The following is a 23,917-nucleotide window of genomic DNA, read 5'->3' on the forward strand; positions in this document are numbered from 1 at the left end:
ACACACACACACTCCTTCTCAGGGAAGTTCTGCCAACATTCTGCCTCCCTCTCCCGGAGGGGCCAGCTCCCAGCCCGTGAGTACGTGTGAGTAGGTGGGTGTGTGTATTGGGAGCGGGCTGTGGGTTAGAATCTGAGAAGAGCTATTTTCAGACAGAAATGAAGGTATTGGGAGAACTGAGACTGGTGGCCAGGAGAGGGGTCAGGGCTGACAGAGGCTTCAAGGACTCCTCCCCTTCTCTCTCAGGTGGTTCTTTTCTTTTAAATAGGCTACTAGGTTACCATGGCAACGCAGGGGTGAGACAGAGGAGCTGCAAGTGAGGCCACTCAGGGCCACTCTTGGAGTCAAAGTGTTGGTGCTGGGGGACTTTGGGCAAGTTATTTAACCGCTCTGAGCCTTGGTCCTCTCATCTGTGAAATGGCTAGGGATTCCCCAAAGGGGGCTGGTGTCATTTTGAATAGAGTGGTCAGGGAAGGTGACATCTAAATGGAGACCTGAAGGAGGAGAGGGAGTGGATATGTGGGGAAGAGTGTCGAAGGAAGGGGGGAATAGCAGATGCAAAGTCCCTGAGGCAAGAACTTGTCTGCTGTGTCTGAGGACCAGAGAGGAGGTAGGTGGCTGAGGGTGAGTGAGCAAGGTGAGAGAGATGAGGCCAGAGAGGGAACTGGGGGGGGGGGGGGGGAGATCGTACAAGACCTCATGAGCCCGGCAGAGGATTTTGGAATTCTGAGTGAGAAGGGAGCCATGGAGGGTTTTGAGCAGAGGGGGGCTGTGAACTGCTTTGCGTTTTTAAAGGAAATCTAGACAAGACACAGAAATAACCACTCAAACCGAGGACCAGAGGCCGGAAGAGAAGTGTTGAAACAGTAGAGACCCCACACCCACAAACAGGACAAAGAGCCCAACACAAGGCTCGTATGTCACAGCTGCTAAGGAACTGTACACCTCACAGAGACCCAGGGGTACTCGAGAGAGACACCTGCCACCATTGCAGGGAACGATGTGAATGAGAGGAGAGCCTCTTACAGCCCCTCCCCATCTCCACCTGAGGCAGACAGAGAGACAGACACCTCAGCACCCACCACAGCCCGAATCCTGAGCAGGGTCCCTCCGAGGACCAAGTTGGAAACCATTCGAATCACCTAAGGAATCACCTCCGGCCCCTTGCCTCACCCACTGAATTATTCAATCTGTGTTCCTTTGTGCCCAGCTGCATCCATTGCATGTCTGTGAGATTCGTCTGTGTGGCTGGGTGTATCAGTAGCCCACTCCCTGTTTTGGTGCTGTATAATATTCCACAGCGTAACCCTACTCCACACCCTGCTTCTCTGTTTTACTGCTGATGGGCCTCTGGTTGTTTCAAGATGGGAGCTAATGTACATAAAGGCGCTGTGAACACTCTTCTGTGTGTATTTTGGCAGAAACATGACCTATTTCTCTTGGGTACATGCCGGGGAACAGAACTGCTGAGTCTTAGCTTGCATGATGTTCAATAGTAGTTTCCCGAAGTGGTTAGGCCCATTGACACTTCCATCTGCTGAGCATCTGTCTTTATCTTTCTCCCTCGGTCTCTGTCTGGCACTCTCTGTATTTCTTTGTGTCCCTGTTCCTTTGTATCTCTGTCTCTCTGTATTTCCCTCAGTCTCCATCCTCTGTGTATTGGTCCTCAGCAGCTCCCCCCCCCATTCTCCACCTCCAGCAAGCCTTGACTTCTGTGTGTCAGGGAGGGGTGTGCTCCCCTCACCCAGACTTCCTCCTCCTTTCTCACAGGACCCCACCACCCTCCATGGCTCCCCTGGCCTTGGTGGGGTTCGTGCTCCTCCTGGGGGCTCCCCCATGCTCGGGGGCAGCCACCCCAACCCCGTCTCTGCCACCTCCCCTGGCCAATGACAGTGATACCAGCACAGAAGCCTGCCAGGGCTCCAACCGCTGCCAGCCGGGGGTCCTGCTGCCCGTCTGGGAGCCCGACGACCCATCGCTGGGTGACAAGGCGGCGAGGGCAGTGGTCTACTTTGTGGCCATGGTGTACATGTTCCTGGGCGTGTCCATCATCGCCGACCGCTTCATGGCGTCCATCGAGGTCATCACATCAAAGGAGAAGGAGATCACCATCACCAAGGCCAACGGTGAGACCAGCGTGGGCACGGTCCGCATCTGGAATGAGACCGTGTCCAACCTCACGCTCATGGCCCTGGGCTCCTCAGCGCCCGAGATCCTGCTGTCTGTCATCGAAGTGTGCGGCCACAACTTCCAGGCCGGCGAGCTAGGCCCGGGCACCATCGTAGGCAGCGCTGCCTTCAACATGTTCGTGGTCATTGCTGTGTGCGTCTACGTCATCCCCGCCGGCGAGAGCCGCAAGATCAAGCACCTGAGAGTTTTCTTTGTCACTGCCTCCTGGAGTATCTTCGCCTACGTCTGGCTTTATCTCATCCTTGCCGTCTTTTCCCCGGGAGTGGTCCAGGTGAGCAAGGACCCATGGACTCCTCCTTGGTACATGTGTCTGCACCATCCATAGGGATGGCTCCCCGGGCTGGGAGAGTGGATTCATGTATCAGCAGAAACGCATGCTCACATCTGAGAGGGCCACCAGGGGTGGTTGTGCAGGTCAGGCATTGCACAAGGGGGTGGAGAGGGCAAGGTGTGGCTGGAGTCCAGTGGGTGCTCCCAGACCATGTCTGGATAGCGCTACAGGCCTGGAAAGGACTCATCTACCCAGAAAGGGGTGCCATTTGCAGTGTACCCATCCAGAAGGGGCACCTTTTACCTCTCACCAGGGAGTTCGATGTGCTAACAGAGTCCTGCGATCTGTGTAATGCATACTGCAGTGCAGTCTAGCCAGGTATTTGCTAGGTGTGTTCACGTTTTCCTGCACTCCCTGTCTTTTGCATAATTTATTCTCGCTTTCACAATAAGACATTCCCATTTGCACAATTCATGCTCCAGTTGCATAATCCAGCCTTGTGCTTTCTGACAGTGTTAATTGATTTGGGTAACTTGGTGCAATTTGCATAATTTATCCAGGGACAGGCACAGATACATGCCCACATCTGCGTAATCTAACTCTGTATTTACCAGATATGCAGTCGTGGTTTGCACCATTCATTCATTATTCATATTTGATTTCTGATGTTAGGATAATTTATGCCACTTCATTGTAATTTATACTCACATCCAATCTGGCATAAGTATAAGCCCAGTCCACAGCAAGGACCACTTTGCATAATTTATTCCAATAGTGAGACAAAATTGAGACCCACAGCTGCATAATTTACACCCATATTCACATACTCATTTGCTTCTCATTTGTCCAGTGTCGTCACCAGTATACTGCCTAGTCTTCCTTTAAAACATTTGTCTACTTTATTTCCCACAATTCCATGACTGCTGCCTATATTTGCATAATTTATGTATAGGCCTGCCTAATTCATTCGCACATATGCATAATTTATTTGAGGCTACCCAGTATTCCTTCACACACGTGTAATCTATTCATTTATATCCATCAGGTGTTGCCAGTTATAGTTTTTTTCCAAGAAGGATATGAAGGTAGAGGCATAACAATTCTTGAAGACGGTATCAAGGCTGAACTGAGGGATCAGAAAGCACAGCAAGTAAGAGGGAGATGGTGACACCAAAAGATGGGGAATGAGAGAGGGAGAAAGACAGTTGCTATGATTGATCCGGGACTGTGAGGCTGAGTTTCCCCGGCTGCCTGCCGTGGGGAGATGTACAGAGTGATGTGTCACACACAGTGTCCAGGCGCTATTAAAAAGGCTGACCTCCTGACTTAGGTTTTTCAAATGGTCTTTGACAAGGATTTACACCAAAACTGTGAAAAGAATTTGAGACACCATGGGTGACAAGTGGGGTGGAGGAGAGATTCCCCCAGAGCAGTAGCTGGCTCAGAGGGAACAGAAGGTAGAAGAAGTAGCCATGGAAGATCCTTTTGGGATTAACAGAGGAACCAGCATTACAGGACAGTCTTGTGAAAGAATTGAAGGAACTGGCATGGGATAAAGGTGACACCCAGATGCAGTGAATTGGGGCAGTGAGAAGTTTATCTGGCTCTGGATTTTCTCTGGAAGTGCTGTGTGATCTCAGGCAAAGCCCATAACCTTTCTGGGCCTCAGTTTTCACATTTGAAACATGGAAGGGGTTGGACTAGACCAATGGTTCTTGAACCTGCATGCCCAATGCTCCCTTTTTATAACAAATATTTTGTTACATCCCCTTTACTTTGATGATGTGAAATTCTTAGATAAACTCTAGTCTCCAAGTTTGGCGTGTGAACTCTAGAGCCAGGGCCCTAGGTTCAAATCCCACCTCTGCTTCTTTTAGCTGTGTGGCCTTGGGCAAGTTCCTTACCCACTCTGTGCCTCAGTTTCCCCACCTGTAATCTGGGGGTCATCATAGTAGTGACTTCAGAGGGCTGAGTGAGGATCAGCTGAATTCCCACATGTGGAAGGGCTTAGCACAGCGAGCCTGGAACAGAGTGAATGTGAGCTGTTCTCCCGTTAATGCATTTGCCTACGTTGGTGGCTTCCCAAAGTCAGTATAATCCATGGACTGTGATATGAAGGAAAGGAATCTCTAATAGAACAAACTGCATTTCCACATGTAAGTGCTTTGACATGACAACATTAAAAGTCATGACGAGACAGATGCCAGCACCTATGTCGAGTGAACAAGTTTGGGTTTAAAAGGAAGAAAAAGATCAGAGACCGTTTCCTACAAGGAGTCAGGCAGACGACCGGGTAGCCATGAGGTTAAAAATGAGCATATTCAGCATATATTAAAGCATACAGGAAAATACTTCATATATACAGAAGATAGAGTTGAGTTCTAGGCTCCAATTATTATAAGCAGAGTTTTCACTGACGTGACTATCCAGTGAGAGGTTCTGAAGTCAGGCAGGACTTGGGACAATTCTGTATTGTGTGGGGCTGTCCCATGAGTCACTGGGTGTCACCAGGCTGGGACCATATGCCCCTCCCCAATTGTGATGACAACTCATAAACAACTCTAGATTTCTGACACCCCCTCATGGGGGCGTTTCTGTCCTCTGAGACCTGAAGGTGTCTCGCTGCCTTTCCAAAGAAGGCAAGTCCACGTGCCCCTTCTCAGTGGGTGCCCTAGAAGATGTGAACCTGCCAGAATCACCTTTTATTTACCTGCAGGGATGAAAGCCAGTCTTTGGGATTTGAGATTGTCTTCTGATTAAGAGAGAATCCCCCGCAATATACACAGTGGCGAATTCAGTGAACACAAGGCAAGAGTTCATTTTACAGCTTGTGCAGAAAGTTCTGCTTCTTTTCACAAGTCTGCCTGGTGGTTTTTGTGTGGTTTTACTACTTCCAAGTCCTGCATTTTCTCTGAGCCATCAGTAAACACAGCGACTAGGGGATGTGGCAATTGGATCTTAAAAGATATTTTTCCTACTAGTCTCATTTTTAAGATACCTCTGGGGCCATCTGATTGTAAATACTGTTTAATCTTTTCTTCCTTATCTTTAACAAGAAAGGTAAGATTTGAGTCTTTACATGAATATTTTCAAAAGGAACTGTCAAGTACTGGTGGGTGTTTCCTGTACGTGCCCAGACCTCTGCCAGTCGGTGGGCAGACTGAATCCCGGGCCTCAATGAGCCCAAGATAACAGCGCAAGTCATAATAATAACAATAATGGTAACAGTAATTTCACGATTTGAGTATTTTCCATGTGTCGGGAAAGGACAATGCAGCATGCTAGAGGTACATAACTCATTGTCTTGGGGATGTCCCCACTTTATAGGCAAGAGGCTGGGCCAGGCATCCCTCTTCTAGAATGAGGATCTGAACTCAGCATTGCCTTGTGCCTCTAGGGAGGCAGAATGTGGACATGGGAACTCCTTTTATGAGGCTGTGAGAGGAACCAAATCTGTGCCTCTTTTAGAATCATAGTCCCTAAGGGCCAAATGCCAAGGAAGGAGAGTCTGGCCAGGGCTGTGTCCCTGGTCGTGGGGAATGGAGGGAGTTTAGGAAGGAGTGGGCACAGCGCAGACCCCGGATGATGAGTGGGGTTTGGAGAAGTGGAGGCGTCCCAGGTTGGGTGAGGGGACGGGAATGGAGCAGGGAGAAAAGAAGATGGACAGAGAGGCAGGAAGATACAGGATCTGCCCCTGGACAGGGGCTGGGACTGCAAGTGCAGGGGTGCTGTCTCTTGGTGGTGACTGAGGATGTCTGGGCTGCGGGTACTTGGGCGGCTGGACACCGTTCTCAGCGCGAGAAAAGGTGGATGAATGAGACCAGGAGAGACAGGCGAGGTGGGGGGGGGGGGATGCTGAAAAAAAGAGAGAAACTTGGAAGAATCTCACAAGGGAAAGAGATAGGTATCTACAAAATATATAAAAGGACATGGAGACGAGTCAACAAGAGGCAACAAGAAGGGAAGAGTGACGAGAGGAGGAAAGATTAACAATAACAACAAAAAACTGACACAGAGAATGAGACAGAGGCAAGGGCAGAGATAACGACCTAGACAGGGAGAGAGATGGGGCCAGAGACAGGGATGAACAGAGGCAAGGGCCAAAGAGCGAGACAAAAACAGGGAGAGAGATAGGGGAAAGGAGACAGAGAGAAATGGGGAGAGGCAGAGATGAACAGAAACAAGAAAGAAAGAAGGGGGCAGAGACAGAAAACCGAGATGGGAAGAGATGCGGGACAGGGACAAGAAGTGCTGGCTGAGGATGGGGACCCAGACATGGGGAGACAGAGCTGCTGAGAGCCGGCGGGCGGGCGGGCGGGCGGCTGCGAGCGCGCCCCCTGGCGGCGCGGCGGTCCTGACCCCCGCGCGGCTGCCCGCAGGTGTGGGAGGCGCTGCTGACCCTGGTCTTCTTCCCGGTGTGCGTGGTGTTCGCCTGGATGGCCGACAAGCGGCTGCTGTTCTACAAGTACGTGTACAAGCGCTACCGCACCGACCCACGCAGCGGTATCATCATCGGCGCCGAGGGCGATCCCCCCAAGAGCATCGAGCTGGACGGCACGTTCGTGGGAGCCGAGGCGCCGGGAGAGGTGGGCGGCCTGGGCCCCGGCCCCGCCGAGGCCCGCGAGCTGGACGCCAGCCGCCGCGAGGTCATCCAGATCCTCAAGGACCTGAAGCAGAAGCATCCTGAGAAGGACCTGGAGCAGCTGGTGGGCATCGCCAACTACTACGCTCTGCTGCACCAGCAGAAGAGCCGCGCTTTCTACCGCATCCAGGCCACGCGGCTGATGACTGGCGCGGGCAACGTGCTGCGGCGACACGCGGTGGATGCCTCGCGCCGGGCCTCCCCAGCGGACGGCCCCGGCGAGGACGAGGACGATGGCGCCAGCCGCATCTTCTTCGAGCCCAGCCTCTACCACTGCCTGGAGAACTGTGGCTCCGTGCTGCTGTCTGTCACCTGCCAAGGCGGCGAAGGCAACAGCACCTTCTACGTGGACTACCGCACGGAGGACGGCTCCGCCAAGGCCGGCTCCGACTATGAGTACAGGTGGGTCCCTGGCGGGGAGGGCTGGCTATTCACAGGTCATAGGTTCTCCGTCCAGCAGCCTCCAGGTTCATGGATCTCCTGGCTACCGCTGGCGCCTATCCATACCCTGCTATGGACAAACCTGCAGTGCTCATTCATTCATTCATTCATTCATTCATTCACTGCCTCACTCACTCTTGGGAGCCTGCTTTGTACCAGCCACTGTTCTAGGCATTTGGCACACTGTTGGACAAGACAGCATGGCTGTCCATTGTCCACAAGCTGCCCCTCCCATGTTCATTATTTGTGGGTTCTTGGGCTTGCCACCACACTGTACATATGATAGCTCCGTTATATGTATCATTACCTGGTAGAACAAGTACCCCCACACACACACACACAATTACTAAAGTAAAAGTGTATATTGAGCACCTACTGTATGCCAGGGGTATACCGTGGTGAACAAGACAGCTAATATCCCTACCCTCTGGTTACAATATGGCTGAAAACTATTAAACATGTAAAAACAGCAGATGATGTAAGTGCTATGTGGGGAGCACTAAGTAGGATAAGAGGAGAGAGATGGTGCCCAAATTGTCCCCAGCTCTTCGGCTCCACTGTAAAGCAACCCACCCTTTGCACCTACAGTGTCTCACTGCCCCAGTCCCTCTCCTCACCCCTTTTTGAGCAGACCTATGAGCTTCCCTCGTTCAGCAATTCCTACTGGGCACCTCCTATGTGCCACATGCTATTTTTAGGGGCTCAACATAGCACAGTAAACAAGATAGTTAACCGCTCTGTCCTCATGTGGCCCCAAAAATTCTTTACCTATTTGTAGTTCTCCTGTCCATACCACACTTTCAAGACTCAGAGCTTTACAGTGTAGTTTGTGAACTGGTGTATGAGTTCCCCATCAGTGTCCTATAATACTAACACTCACCATATGCCCACTGTGTGTCAGAAACGGGCAGTGGAGACTAGAAGTGAATGAAACACAGAAAGTCCCTGCCTAACTGGAGACAACGTTCTCATGGGAAAACCTTAGGAAATATACACCAAATACATAAAAATGTCAGGGAGTGGTAAGAACTGTGAAGAACAATAAAGCAGAGGATGTGAGAGACAGTGTTGGTGGCTGAGCATTTCATGGGTTCCACCTGCTAAGTCATCTGCCACACCCCTTTCATCCTCTCCCTGGAGTAAAGCTGAGGCTGAACCAAACTGATCTTTGGTTCTGTCATTATGAAGCAGCCAGTCCCAAATACCTTGACTCTTCTCTTTCTGGGGCTGTGGTCTGTGCTTCACAGATCTTGAGTTCTACCACAGTGCTTCAGCAAAGACCCTCCATAGCCCATTTGACACCTTGAACAGCAGGAGCTGTCCCCATCCCAGTTGACATTCACAGTCCGGGTATCACTTATCAAGGCAGGTTAGCACCAGGTCTGGGGGACACCTGGGTCCCAGTCCAGGCTTAGTCCTGGACCCTGTTCCTTGGGCAAGTTCCTGCCTCAGTCTGGGCAGGCAGAACTGTCATACAGTTGTTGAGGTTGTGCACTGCATAAAAGCACCACATCTAAAGAAGCTCTGCTCACATAGTGGACATTATAGACTTGAATGTCTATTATGACAGTTTCCTGATTCATGGAAATAAAGTGTCTTGAAGAAGGGAAGCCTTTTTAAAATTTACCCACAGGTATCACATGGGTAGGGTGAGCCTGTGGGCCTGTTTCTCCAAGTTAAATGTGATCTCTGAGGCTCCCAAACAACAGTTGTTCCAAGATTCTTTTTTTCCCCCCAAGATTCTGAAATGTAAAGCCCCTGTAATCCTAACAAGCTAAGGGTCTAAATTTCTAAGAATCCAGAATTGCCACATTTTGATATTCTAATCTGCACCCGTCTCTGATTTGATAGTTCTAAGATTGTCAACTTCTCAGATTTTGTACATGTTGGAGCATGAGTCTTATGAATCTAGCCTTCAATGATTCTGATACCTAGTTTCTAAAATCCCCATGTTCTTTTTCTCTCCAACTTTTATTTTGAAAAATTTCACACCTACAGAAGGGCTACAAAAGCAGTTTGGCAAACCCGCATATAACCTCACCCAAATCATGAACTGTTTCCATTTTGTCCTAATTGCACTCACTCTCTTGCTTTAATACATATTATTAATAATTATTGCAGTACGTGAGAGTTGCAGACAGCATGACCCTTCACCCACAAACACCTGAGTGTGCATCTGCTACGAATAATGACATTCTTCTACATAATCACAATGATCACACTCAGGAAACTTAATACTGAATCAATAATATGACCCAATCTACAGTCCATGTTTGCATTTCCCGTTGCCCCTGTGACATCCCTTATGGCCATGTTTTCACTCCCTCCCTCTCTTCCCATCCACCCCAGAACCACAGGATGCGTTTGGTTGTCATGTGTCTTTAGTCTCCTTTGGTCTGGATCAATCCTTCAGCCTTTCCATGACTTTTGTGACCCCGGCACTTTTGAAGATGATAGGCCAGTTACTAGAAAAAGTCTCAATTTGGGTTTGTCTGATATTTCCTTGTGATTAGATTCAGGCGATGCACTTTGGGCAGGAATCCATGGACATGACGCTGTCTCTTTGGTGCATAGGAGGCATGTGGCGCCTGCTTGTCCCCTTCCTGGTGATGTCCACTTTAACCGTTTGGGAAAGATGGTGCTAAAATCCCCACATTCTACCCCTTAAGTTTACACTTCTAACATCCCATAACTTTAGGATTCTAAGATGCTAATATTAATGTGCAAATATCACTAGCTAACTTTTGTTGACTTGATTAACTTGATCCTTATGACACATGAAGTAGACACTATTATTAGTTCCATTTTACAGATGAGGAAACTGAGGCTCAGAGGGCTGCAGAATGCTAACTGCCCAAGATCATACAGCTGGCATGGCGGCTGAGCCAGGCTTGGAACAACTTGGCCCGCCCAGCTGGGTGCTTTAGCCACTATGGACAGCGTCCCCAAGGACAGCCGGCTACAACAACAGGGAGCCCTTTATCCGTCTACTCCAGGTCTTGCCATCCGGTTCTATCTCTATGCCAGAACCTTGGTGTCCCTCTGCCCTCCCACAGGGCTGGGCTCCTCTTGGAGAACTGCAGCCCAGGACTCCTTTCTTATGAAAGTAATAACAGTAATGACAGTGAACACTGATCGATCATATAGCACATTTCAGAACCGGTGCTGAGCCCCTGATGTGCATGGTGAGAATAGCTGGGAGGGGGAATTACAGATTTTCGAGATGCATTAACATCCCAGAGCCACTTTGATGTATACAGCATCTTGTGTGTGCTTCAGAGACTTACACAAGTGACGCTCCTTTAAACCTAAACCAGCTCATGTACCTCCTTTGCTCCGAGGCCTCTCCATGGTTCCCGTCTCACTTGGATTAAACCCCGAAGTCCTCACCATGGCCCACCAAAGCCCATGACATCTGCTCCTGTTCCTTCTGTGACACTGTCTCCCACCCTCACCCCTTGCTCCCTCTGCTGCAGCCACACTGGCCTCTCTGCTGTTCCTCAAACACTCCAAGCCCATCCCCACCTCAGGACATTTGCACTGGCTGGTCCCTTTACCAGGAACTGTCTTCCCCAGATATCCTCCACATGGCTCTCTCCCTCAGGTCTCTGCTCAGACATCACTCCTCAGAAAAGCTTTCCCTGACCACCCTAATACAACACTTTCTCCTTACTCTCAACCTTCTTCCTCTGTTTTTCACCATGGCACCATCACCACCTGACATGATGTTTCTTATTCATCTCCTGCACTAGAACAGAAGCTCCACCAGGGCAAGAATTTTTCTCTGATCGGGTTTTACTGCTATTTCCCCAACACTAAGAACAGTGCCTGGCACACAGCAGGTGCTCAATAAATATTTGAAAGAATCAACTGTAATTAAATCATTAAATGTAATTGTCACTGTGTTATGGCTCTGCCATAGGACTGTAAACCCTGGGAGGACAGAGCCTGTTCACCGCTGTGTTTCCAGCATTGCCCAGCACAAGGCACTGAGGAGGTGCTCAGGGAATGTTTGTTGAATGAATGAATGATGCCAAGTTAGAGGGCGGTCTTTCTTTTGGGGGTACTGGGAAAACAGAAGGGTTTATCAGAAGTGTGACAAGGTTAGTTCTGGGCCCCACCTCACTTCTTCTCCAAGTGTGGGCCGTGTACCAGCCAGTTAGAATTGCAGTCTTGAAACCGGGAGATACTGAACCAGAATCCACGTTTTAACAAGATCCCCCAGAGGATTCATGGGCACATTAAGGTTTGATACGTGCGGCTGTGGAACACTCCAGGCTCTCTCTCCACCCTGGGACTTTGCATGTGCTATTCCCGCTGCCTGGAGAACTCCTACCCACTAAAGCCTCCCCCAGAAAGCCTGGCCTGATCTCACCTTTATCATTATCTGTATAATGCTGGCCCTCCTAATCCTCATGGGTTCCACAGTGGGAGGGACCAACTGTGTTGTACCCCTTCTGCGTCCCCTCCCCGCCCCGGAAGACCATCCGGATTCACCCTCGGTATTATCTGTATGCCTGTCCACCCGCATACTTGTGAGTTGTCGCGTGGCGCGGCTCCCTCCTCCGGGAAGCCTGCCCTGATTCCCCCACCCCCAGCCGTTGACTGCCTGCCCTTCACCCCTTTCTTTCTTGCTCCTCCGCTGCAGCGAAGGCACGCTGGTGTTCAAACCGGGTGAGACGCAGAAGGAACTGCGTATCGGCATCATCGACGATGACATCTTTGAGGAGGACGAGCACTTCTTCGTGCGGCTGCTGAACCTGCGCGTGGGGGACGCGCAGGGCATGTTCGAGCCCGACGGCGGCGGGCGGCCCAAGGGGCGGCTGGTGGCGCCGCTGCTGGCCACCGTCACCATCCTCGACGACGACCACGCGGGCATCTTCTCCTTCCAGGACCGCCTGCTGCACGTGAGCGAGTGCATGGGCACCGTGGACGTGCGCGTCGTGCGAAGCTCTGGCGCGCGCGGCACCGTGCGCCTCCCCTACCGCACGGTGGACGGCACGGCGCGCGGCGGCGGCGTACACTACGAGGACGCGTGCGGCGAGCTTGAGTTTGGCGACGACGAGACCATGTGAGTGCGCAGGCCGGCGGCCCGGGACACTGGCGGGGCCGACCAGAAGGGTGGGGCTTGATAAGTGGGCGTGGCTTTTCGTGGGTGGGGCCTGGGTGGGTCTCTCCCGTGAAATGGAAAGGTCTGGGGAGGTGGGCAGGGCCTAGAGAGGGGACGGGACTGGGGAGAGGAGGGAGGAGAAGGGAGTGACAGGGCGTAGCCAAGGTGATGGGATGAAACGTGGGCGGGGCCTGGGAGAATTCGGCTGGTCTGGGAAGAGGAGGGTGGGACCCCAGGAGGAAGGGCCAGGTGAAGAGAGGAGAGGAGATAGGTAGGATTGAGACGTGGGGAGAGGAGCGTGGAGGCCTTAACTGGTAGCTGGTGGAGATGGAGTGTCGCGTGAAGAGGGGGCCCAGTGGACATGAGGAGAGGGTCCTTTCGAGGTGGGACAAAGACGAAATGGAGGGCGAGTCTATGGAATGGGGAAGGGACGGATCTAGGCAGGTACACAAAAAAAATGGACGAGAACAGGAGGAGGGGCCTACGGAGATGGGGCAGGGCCTGGGAGGGGGTTCTAGGGGAAAGGGTGGAGCTTGTGGGTCGGAGGTAGAACTTGGGGAAATAGTAGGAGAACTAAGGGGAATATGGGAGACGTTTTGGCAAAAGACTGAGTAGGACTATGGGACCCTGGTAAGGTGGCGGCAGGTCCTGGGGAAACCGGAGGGCTGGGATTTGGTAAGGTAAGGTAGGGTCTGGGGGAGGTGGGCTGGATACACAGGCATACGTATGGAGACACACGTAGACACAGCCAACACACAAACTGGCACATACAGACATACAAAGTCACAGATACACAAAGTCACAGACACACGCTGTTCTCACGCCCAGACACCTGGCCACCCCCTTACACAGATGCCCGAGTTTCCCCTGTGTGTGCCTGCAGCCTCACTTCCTCCACCCGCCTGCCTGGGATGCAGCCCACGCCTCCCCCACTTTGCCCGCTCCCTTCCGCCCCCGCAGGCCCTTCTGTCTCCCTCCTCCTGCCGCCCACGCTCCTCCCACCAAGCAGAACTCTCACCGCGCTCCCCTTCCCCCTCCCTCTCCCAGCCTCTGTGCCTCGGCCTCTTCTCAGCTTCTCACTGCTCTCTCTGTCTCTCCATCTCTCCTTCCGGTCTCTGCGTCTCTCGCTCCCGGCAGTCTCCCTCTGGGTCTCTGTTAATCTCTAGATCTCTGTCCGCAGTATCTAGTTCTCTGATTGGATTATATTTCAGCCACAGACTCTCCATACCTTTCCCTCTCTCTCTTTGTCTGCCCTGGGTTGAGAACTTGGGTTGGGGGGCTAAGGGCGCCATCCCAGGCCCCATTTCTCATACCTAAAAGACAGGAAGAATGGAGCCAGCTGTCTTCCTGCTTGTTTGGTTCATCCTGTAGTCTAACCCGCTTCCTTGCTGCTGCTGCGACCCCACAGGCCCTCTCCTCCCCCAGACGGCTTCCCCAAGCTGGGACACCCTCTGTCCCCCGCCCCCGCCCAAGCTTCCAGCTGTGGTTTGAGGAGACAGAGAACAGGAGGCTAATTAGCGTTTAGGGAAACACATCCTTCCTTTGACGGGCAGGCGCTAATTAGAGGTGCTTCAAGAGGGCTGGAGGGGCAGCCCCAGGCAGGATCAACACAGAGATGGAAAAGAGATGCCCAGAGATGGCGTGGTGGGGAGAGAATGCAAGGAGAGAGAGATGGGCACCCAGGAACAGGAGACCTGGAGAATGAGCTAGAGATAGGGAGACACAGAGCCAGAGTAACAGAGACAAACAAAAGAGAAACGGAGAGCATGAGAGACAGAAACACAGAAAGATAGAAACTTAGAGATAGAGACAAAAGGAGAAGGAAACTGAGAGACAGATACATAGAGAGAGGGAGAGAGATTGAGAGACTGAAATGGAGGAAGACTGACAGGGAAATAGATGCAGGGGAGATAAAGAGAGACCATCTTCTCACTGAGAGACGTTCAGTGGGACACAGGGAAGGAGAGGTCCTCGTGATGCTACAGAGAGAAAAGAGAGTTTGGGTCAGCGAGAGACAAAGGGAGACAGAATGATAAAGAGACTGGGTCCGAAATCAGAGGCCTGCAGGAGCCAGAGAGTGAAGTTTCCAGGAAACAGGACAGGCATGGAAGTGACAGAATGTCAGGCCGGGGAAGAAGGCTGCTTCCTTTGATCTCAGGAAATCCTTTTCTGGCTCGAGATCCTCTTGCTGTCCTCTGCCAGTTGGCTTTCTCCTCCTTCTGGGTCTCCTGAGGGCATGCCTGTCAGGGTGCCAGTTGGAGGGCGTGTCACTGTGTGTCAGTCACTGCGTGTCAGTGGATCACGGTGTGTCTGCGAGAGAGTGCGCGTCGGAGGTGTGTGTATCACCCTGTCAGCATGTCACCATGTCAGCAGCTGCTTGCGTGTGTCAGGAGACCCCGCTTCTTGCTGCGGTATTTCAGCACCTCGGACAGCTCCCAGCCCACTCCTGAGGTGGGGGGCCGCCATTCCTTCCCACCCACAGAAAATTTAAAATATCCTGAAAGCAGGGAGGGGGTGAAGGTGGAGATGGGCATATGTCCCCACGTGACCGTCTTGTGTGCATCTGTCTTTGCATAGGTGTCACTGTGTCCTGTGTGTTTATGTGTTGAGGTGGGTCTGTGGAGTGAGTGTGATTCAGACCTTTTTATTTGAATTGTGTTGACTTTGCTATTCCATTCTATGGACACTGAGAGACTGAGGCGGAGAGAGAACAGATAAAGGAAGGCAGAGAGACTGAGACAGAGAGGGTCAGAGATAGAGAGAGAGACAGAGAGGCTGAGAGATGGGTAGAGAGATGGAGGAAGATTGAAAGGGAGACCAAGATGCAGAGAGAGAGAAAGGAATAAACAGACACCAAGAGGCATAAAGAGCAAGATATACAGGAGAGTCCACATGGTACCACCTCGGAGGTATGCAGGTTGGCCATGTCGCTGAGGTTCTGGTGGGGGCGTTGTGCTAACGGGCATCTGGCCCATGCGATTTTACCAGTTATAAGGAATGGCTGAGGGGTGTGATGGTGTGTGGATGTGGGCGGTGTGATTGGCTGTGCTTCCTCTGCTGGGTGACTGTGTGGGCAGGGTATTTGTGTTTCTGAGTTCTGGGGCTGGGCCTGGTGGTTCCAGCTGCTAGTGGCAGAGCTGTGGGCTTTCTGGGGTTGTGGGTCTTTATGATTGAGGGGAGTAGGTTGCGTGCCTGAAGGAGAGGGGTGACTGGCTCTTCCTCCCCTCCACCTCCTGGTTACCATAGCAGCAGGATGTTGAGAAAATCAATTAGCACTTGGCTAACTCTCCACATGTGGCCAGACAGAGACCTGGAAGCTGATGGTCTCTTGGGCTGAAGGATTCAAGTTAACAAACGTTTATGGAGGGGCACTATGTGCCACGCACTGTTCTAGGCTTTGGGGACATAAATGTCCTGGTGGAACTTAAATTTTAATGCAAGGAAGCAAACGGCAAAGAATAAACAAAATAAATAAACACGTTAGATGGTGTGTTTGAACAAAGACATAAGCAGGGAAGGGAGCCAGGTGGGCTGGGGTGGGGTCTGGGGTGGATTTCAATTTTAAAGAAGGTGGTGGGAGTGGGTCTCATTGAAATAAAAGGTAAAGTTCAAACTGAGAAGTAGAGGAAATAAGGGAGTGAGCCTGGAGAAAGTGTTCATGGTGGAAGGAACAGCCTGTGCAAAGGTCCTGAGGCACGAGCAGGCCTGGTATGTTCAAGGAACAGGGAGAAGGCCAGTGTAGCTGGAGTGAGTGAGCAATGCAGAGAGGGGTGGGAGGCCAGAAGGGGAACAAGGGCCAGATCAAAGGACTTTGGCTCTTATCCTGGTGAATGTTTTAAGCAGAGGAAGGACCCAATCCTACTTGGTTTTATCAGAATCCTTCAGGTTGCTATTTAATAAACCTTAGCTTCGTCAGCTGTTTTTGGACTTGTTTCTGTCAAAGGGGGATCATAAGAGAAAGAGCCTTCCTCTGATGGTGGTTGTGACGATTAAATGAGATTACAGAGCCTAGGATTGAGTGGGTGCTTAAGAAACTGGGTGTCTAAGGGGCGAGTGATCTGGTGATTCAGGGGAGAGGCCTCATGCTGGGTGTCCTGCCTCCCCCCACTCAGGAAAACTCTGCAGGTGAAGATAGTTGATGACGAGGAATATGAAAAAAAAGATAATTTCTTCATCGAGCTGGGCCAGCCGCAGTGGCTTAAGCGAGGGATTTCAGGTGAGGGGTGACGGGTAGGCTGTGGGAGAGGTAAGGGGTCCAGGGCAGGGGATTTGGAGGGCTCAACTGTGGGACACTCCTTCAAGATCATGGACCTGAGCTTCACAGAGAAGCAATCTCACTTTCTCTCTGTCTCTCCCCAGCTCTGCTGCTCAATCAAGGTAAGTGGAATGACTGTCCGGCTTTGACTAGAGAGGGGACACTAAAGGGGAGGTGTCAAAGGATGGTCATGGACTTAATGGACTTAAGCTACCCTTCCAAGCCAGGTTGGAGGCAGGTTGGAGGTGAGATGGAGGTAGATTGGGGGCTGGGTGAGGGTTGGAGATGGCCTTAGAGTTGGTGGAGCCAGATGAGTGTGGGATTACAGGTAGGGGTTCGGAGGCCAAAATAGTGTTTTGTTTATAGTTCAGGTTGTGGGGGAGGGGAATAAATCATAGAATCCAACTGTCTTTGTGGTGGGCTCAGAGGGAGTGAGGTTTGAGGTTGTTTAGGACCAGGATGGGGTTAGGACTCGAGATTAGGATTAGGACTAAGTCAAGGTTGGAATTAAGACGGAGGTTGGTTTCTGGGTTTGTGACTAGAATTGGGGCCAGGGTCAGAGATTGGGATGAGGGATGGGGCTAGAGTCAGTGGCTTGGACATAGTGAGAGAGTAGTTTTGAAGTTGAAATCAAATTGGGGTTTGGGGTTAGGATTAGGGCTGAACTAAAGATTGTAATAGTCAGGGTAAGCAATACAAGTTGTTGTAACACCTAAATCCCAAATCCCAGTAGCTTAACACAATAAAAGTCATTTCCTGCTTGGGCAGTTTTCTGAGAGTATTCCTAGCAGGTGGGTGGCTTTCTTCAGAGAGTTAGGGTTGAGTTGGTGCTGGACTTGGAGCAAAGGATCAACATACTTCAGGGAGATAACTGAGTTCACGGCCAGGTGTAGCGGGGTCTGGGTCCAAGATTTGTATGCAATTGGGTCTCCCCCTCTTTCCTCACCACCTCAAACATACTCTAGGATGTTTTCAGAGCTTGGATGTAGAGACCAGGCCTCCTCCCTCAAGGGTGGTGATGATGATAATATTGGTGATAATAATAAACAAAATAACATTTCTGGTTATTTATCATGTGCCAGGCACTGTTCTAAGCACTTCGCATGAATTAATGCCTTTAATTCTCACAACCATCCTATGAGGTAGGTACTGTTATTGTGCCCATTTTATAGATATGAATGCTGAGGCACAGAGAGGATAAGGTCTTGCCCAAGGTCACACAGCTGCCACCATATGAACCCCAGAGCCCACTAACTGAACTTCATGGGCCATCCCAAGGGGGGCTGGGGCTCAGGCTGGGGTAGATGGTGGTCAGATAAGGAGGCTGGGGCAGGCTGGAGGGGAGTCAGCAAGGAGTCTTCTGAAAAGACAACAGACAGGTAGTGAGGGCATCTCAGGCCCAATTAAGAAGACCTTCCTGGAGTCTAATTCGCATCCGTCATGCTGCAGGGGATGGGGACAGGAAACTGACAGCTGAAGAGGAGGAGGCTCGGAGGATAGCGGAGATGGGCAAGCCGGTTCTTGGGGAAAACTGCCGGCTGGAGGTCATCATCGAGGAGTCATATGATTTTAAGGTGATTCTTCTGGGGCCTCAGCTTTCCGGAGTCTTGCCTGAGTTGTTTCCTGCGGGAGAGTCCAGGAGGGAATCAACTGAGAGTCACAAGGGAGGGGCAGCCAAGGGTCCAAGGCCATCCTCCGGGTCCCTCCACCAGCACCACGGACAGCACACACCTTCCTTTCCCTTTTGCTAGTAGCACCTCTGGGGTACGGAAGGTTGGAGGCCCTTGAGCATTGAGTGTGGGTCTCCAACCCCATTTCCCCTCATGGAGCCTCAGGGGTGCCCTGAGATGACCGTGGGCAGTGATCTCTTCCCCACCCTTATTCCCCAGAACACAGTGGATAAACTCATCAAGAAAACGAACTTGGCTTTGGTGATTGGAACCCATTCGTGGAGGGAGCAGTTTTTAGAGGCAATTACGGTGAGCGCAGGTAAGTGGGGAGGGAGGAGAGAGGAAGAGAGAAAGAGAAGAGAGAGAGAAGGGGAGACGGAGAGAGACACACAGAGAGAAATGAATGGAAAGACAGAGAGAGGGAAAGAAGGATGAGGAGAACAAGGACAGAGAGAGAAGAGAAAGAGAACAGGAAAGACACAGTGAGACAGACACAAAGAAAAAACAAAAACAGATCCAAAAAGACAAAGGAAAAGATAGGGAACTGACACAAACAGAAGAGAAAGACACACAAAAAGAGGTGCGCAGAGAAAGACAGAGATGCAGAGAAATCAGGAATGAAGTCAGTAAACTGCAGGGGGCCAGAGAGAGAGAGAGAGAGAGAGAGAGAGAGAGAGAGAGAGAGAGAGAGAGAGAGGCAGATAGAAATGGGCAAAGGTGGAGGGCTGCAAGGAGGAGGGGTCCCCGCTCAGACTTTCTCTTGTCTTCCGGGGTTTGGAGAGTGGGAACAGGTTAAATGGCATGGCCTCCCCAGACAGAGCCTGAGCTCCTCTGTTGCCATGGATACAGTCACCACGGCACTCAGCTCTCCCACCCCTTGGGGTTCCCACCCTCCTTAAGCCTCAGACGGGTCCATACTGCCCCCCTGTGGCCAGAGACACTACGGCACCTGGATTCATAGACTCAATCTTGGAGACCAACTCTGACTGGCCCTTTGTGATACAGATGGGGGAAACTGAGGCCCAGAGACAGAGGAGGAACTGGCCTGACCCTTACACAACATCAGGTTTCCTTCGGGGAGACCTAACTGGTGGGAACTGAAAACACATAAGGAATTGTTGGAAAGAATCTGGTCGGTGGTGACAGCCAAAAAAACCAGGCTTCAGGTGATGGAAAAATACCAGGTAGCAGACCTAGGGACACCAGATTGTAGGCCTAACAGAAACGAAATGGTGTTTCCCTCTGAGCCGTATTCTGTCTTTTTGTTTTTTTGGAGGAAAATGAGTTGTTTTTGTTTTCGTTTTTCAGTTACAGTTGACATTCAATATTATTTTATATTTCAAGTGTGCAGCATAGTGGTTAGACATTTACATAATTTATGCAGTGATGCCCCCAATTAGTCTGGTACCCACCTGGCACTATACATAGTTATTGCAACATTATCGACTATATTTTCTATGCTGTACTTTACATCCCCGTGACTGTTTTGTAACTATCAATTTGTATTTCTTAATCCCCTCACCGTTTTCACCCAGCTCCCCAATCTGCATCCCCTCTGGCAACCATCAGTTTGTTTTCTGTATCTATGAGTCTGTTTCTGTTTTGTTTGTTCATTTATTTTGTCCTTTAGATTCCACATATGAGATCATATGGTATTTGTCTTTCTCAGTCTGACTTATTTCACTTAGCAAACTACCCTCTAGGTCCCTCCATGTTGTCACAAATGGTAATATTTCATTCTTTTTTATGGCTGAGTAATATTCCATTATATATATGTACCACATCTTCTTTATTCAGTCGTCTATTGATAGATACTTGGGTTGCTTCTGTATCTTGGCTATTGTGAATAATGCTGCAATGAACATACGAGACACATTCTTTCAACATCTATTTCTGAAGGATCCTCTGGACCTGGCCCTATGCAGGACATTGCTGGGGACAAAGAGATGTCCGTGACAGCTTGGACTTTGTCCTTATGGAGCTCACAGTCTAGTGAGGGAGACAGACCTGTCACAAGAGAGTGACAACACAGAATGGGCAAGGCTGGGACAAAGGACCCCAGGGAGCTGTGGGAGCCGAAGTGAGGTGTCTGACTCAGCTTGAAGGTCAGGGAGGGCTTCCTGGAGTAGGAAACTTCTGAACTAAGTCTTCAAATGGAACTAAGAGTGTGTCCTCCCTGCTCGTGCCTCAGCCATATCTCACTGTGGTCAGTTAGGGGTGCATTCAGTGGCAAAGAGAAAACTCAACCACAAGTGGCTTAAGCAGACTAGAGTTTTGTTTTTTTTCTCACAAAAATATCTGCAGTAGGAGATAAAGAGTTAGCAACAGCCTAGTGATGTCATTAAATGCCCAGGATCCTTCTTTATCTCCCTTTCCCATTCTCAGCTTTTGCCCTCATGGTTGCAAGATGGCTGCAGCACTGCCAGGTGTCAAGTCCATATTCCAAGCAGGAAGAAAGAGGAAGCAGGGAAGCAGGAAGGGCAGCATGCCTGTTGCATCTGAGTTTCTGGTTTTAGTTTCCAATTCCATTTTACTTAGGGTCGTAGCAAAAACCTCATTGTGCTATAACATGCAGAACCAAGAAATCATACAAACCACTTATTTAGCTAAGCATTCACAAATTTAAGCATTTGTGTCTTTAACAAGCCAAGTGGCTAAGTGAGCTAGAAAAGTGGGAAAGGGATATATGACCTGATTCTCCAAATCTGTCAGTCTGTCTGCCTCCCCCACCACCAAGTGTCCTCTGTCATTGACATTGCGAGGAATCCTTGGGTTTAACTATGGGAAGTGGCTTCACGATTTGGTGGCTGGCCTGGCTTTTCTTCCCTGACTTGCTCTGAGTGACTAACCAGGGGTTTACAATGTCTCTTACCAGCGTTCTTCCAGATGTGATGCTTGACACATCTGCTCATTGCTTCTCACTCATTGCTTTATGCTTGTCAATTTAGGGCGAGGTAGACAAAACATGTCATTTGTGTTTTCACTGCAGGTCAAAAGCAGATCAAATTCGGTCACAATAAGTGACACAAACAACTCTAAGGAGGAGGCATCCTTTACAAAGCTCAGCAAACACATCCATAACACAGTGCCTCATCAGGAAAGCTAGCGTTTTTCAGAAATGGTCTGTTTATGTCTCACTGCCAAACTGGGTCACATGGCCACTGCTGCGAGGGATTCTGGGAAAGCAAATATTTAGCTGAGTGCTACTAGCTGCAAGGAATTTTGGGAAAGTGAATATTTTTATCTGAGGGCATGGCTGTTGCTAGCCTTAGGGGATTCTGGGAAAGTGGCTAATGTTAGCTGTGTACATGAGTATGGCTTTCTCCAGCCACAAGGAAGGGATCCAGGGAAAGTGAGTATCTTTAGCTGAGCACGTGGCTGTTGTTAGCTGCAGTGAATCAGAGGAAGTGAATATTCTACCTGCAGACATGGCTGTCAGTTGCTGTAAAGGCTTCTAGGAAAAGGAATATATTTAGCTAGGGAGATGGCCACCCCTAGCAACAAGGGATTCTGGGAAGCTGGATATTTTTAGCTGGGCACATGGCGTCCTTTAGCTTGAAGGGATTCTCTAGGAAAGTAAATATTTTTACCTGGGCCTGTACAATCTCCTATCTGCAAGGGATTCTGGGAAAGTAACTTTTCAGCTGCTGACATGGCCACACCTAGCTTCAAGGGATTCTGGGAAAGCAATTCATTTTACGGGACTCACTGTCTAGAAGTTGAAGAATATGGTTCTGTAGGCAAGGAAAGAGGCATGGGTGTGTGCCCCAGCTGGGTCGTGTGCCCACAGGGGACGAGGAGGAGGAGGAGGACGGGTCCCGGGAGGAGCGGCTGCCTTCGTGCTTTGACTACGTCATGCACTTCCTGACGGTGTTCTGGAAGGTGCTGTTCGCCTGCGTGCCCCCCACCGAGTACTGCCACGGCTGGGCCTGCTTCGGCGTCTGCATCCTGGTCATCGGCCTGCTCACTGCCCTCATTGGGGACCTCGCCTCTCATTTTGGCTGCACCGTTGGCCTCAAGGACTCCGTCAACGCCGTAGTCTTCGTGGCCCTGGGCACCTCCATCCCTGGTAACCCCCTGGGAGACCACCTGTTGGGGGTAGGGCCTCAGAGAAGCCAGGCAGTGGCAACTAAGAGAAAGGTCCTGCGGAAACAAGGTGATGGAGTCATGCAGAACCCGTGTGGTGGGTCCCAGAGAAATATGGCGGTGGGGCGTAGTAGAAAGTAGGCAGGGGTCCGATAGAGTCAATATGTGAATTGAATCCTCCCCAAAACACAATGAGATAAAATGTCCCATAGAACAAGGGCTGTGAGAAATGGTAGAAACAAGATGTTAATTTCCCCCTTCTCTCCCCCACCCCGTCCCACTAAGAAACCAGATGGAAGGTTCCATAGAACTATGTTGATGGACATGATAAGAAGCGGGCCAATGAATCTCAAGGCTTAATGAAGATGAGAGGGCAGAGTGGAAACCGGAGGTTGGAGGACGGGGTGCCATGGAAATAAGATAGTGGGGCTGCAGAGACTATAGTGTATGTCTCATCAAAGATCCCCTCTTCCCACATAAACCTGAGGGAAGGTGCCTTAGAAACCAGGTGGCCAAGACTGAAATTCCTACAGGAGTTAGAAGGCCCCAGGTGTGGGGAACTTGACACTTTGGTTATTCACATCAGTGTGTTCACCGGTCAGGTGGTGGCGCTGTCGGCCTAGAAAGCTGGCGGTAGGTCTTGTGGAAAGCTATCTTTGGGGAATGGTTTTCTGATGTTTGCCTTCTGTACCAGAGACTTGAGTTATTAGTAAGATGTTCAGGAATGGGTGGAGGCCATAGAAACCAGCTGTTTGCTTGACAGAAACCAAGTGGGGAATTGATAGGAAACGGTTGCACGTAGGAGGAGACTAACATTTATTTTATCCAGCCTGGTGGCCATGGATATGATTGGGCCCATAGGAAAACAGTGTGTTCATGGGAAATAGAAAGTGATTCCCATCGAAAGCAGGCAGCGAGTCCCATTGGAAAGTAGGCAGTGGATCCCGTGGAATGCAGAGAAGTCCTACAGAAAGCAGGCAGCGCGTCTCATAGAAAGCAGGCAGTGGGTCCTAATGAATGCAGACAAGTCCCATAGAAAGCAGGAAGTGAGTCCCATGGAAATAAAGCAGCGAGTTCCATAGAAAGCAGGCAGCTGGTCCTGTAGAGAGCCGGCATAGGGATGCTGACCGACTTTGCCTTTCGGGTGGGGTCAAGGCCTCAAGCCCTTCCTGTCTGCCCAGAGCTACAGAGTGGGAGACGGTGTCTGCACCACACCAGGCCTGTCGTTAGATCTTACGGGAAGTGCCTTATG

The 23,917-nt window shown here is 50.6% G+C and overlaps 1 protein-coding gene across 8 annotated transcripts in view; it reads left to right on the top strand.

Annotated features, from left to right (window-relative positions):
* The window catches only part of SLC8A2 (solute carrier family 8 member A2), a 28,470-nt gene that overhangs the window by 2,720 nt on the left and 1,833 nt on the right, over positions 1 to 23,917 (top strand). For 2 of the 8 annotated variants that reach the window (XM_019752597.3, XM_019752598.3), the window contains 9 exons: positions 1,771 to 2,461; positions 3,507 to 3,611; positions 6,841 to 7,505; positions 12,193 to 12,615; positions 16,767 to 16,870; positions 17,014 to 17,031; positions 18,359 to 18,483; positions 18,799 to 18,898; positions 22,370 to 22,648. In XM_019752597.3, coding sequence (XP_019608156.2) covers positions 1,787 to 2,461; positions 3,507 to 3,611; positions 6,841 to 7,505; positions 12,193 to 12,615; positions 16,767 to 16,870; positions 17,014 to 17,031; positions 18,359 to 18,483; positions 18,799 to 18,898; positions 22,370 to 22,648 — 2,494 coding nt within the window. In that variant the 5' untranslated portion in view covers positions 1,771 to 1,786. The remainder of the gene's footprint in view (positions 1 to 1,770; positions 2,462 to 3,506; positions 3,612 to 6,840; positions 7,506 to 12,192; positions 12,616 to 16,766; positions 16,871 to 17,013; positions 17,032 to 18,358; positions 18,484 to 18,798; positions 18,899 to 22,369; positions 22,649 to 23,917) is intronic. The other 6 variants (XM_074316188.2, XM_019752599.3, XM_074316187.2 and 3 more) reach the window with 5 other exon arrangements.

Source organism: Rhinolophus sinicus, chromosome 8 (genome assembly GCF_057876585.1).
Source record: "Rhinolophus sinicus isolate RSI-liver-muscle chromosome 8, RSI-T2T, whole genome shotgun sequence".
NCBI classification, from domain to species: domain Eukaryota; kingdom Metazoa; phylum Chordata; class Mammalia; order Chiroptera; family Rhinolophidae; genus Rhinolophus; species Rhinolophus sinicus.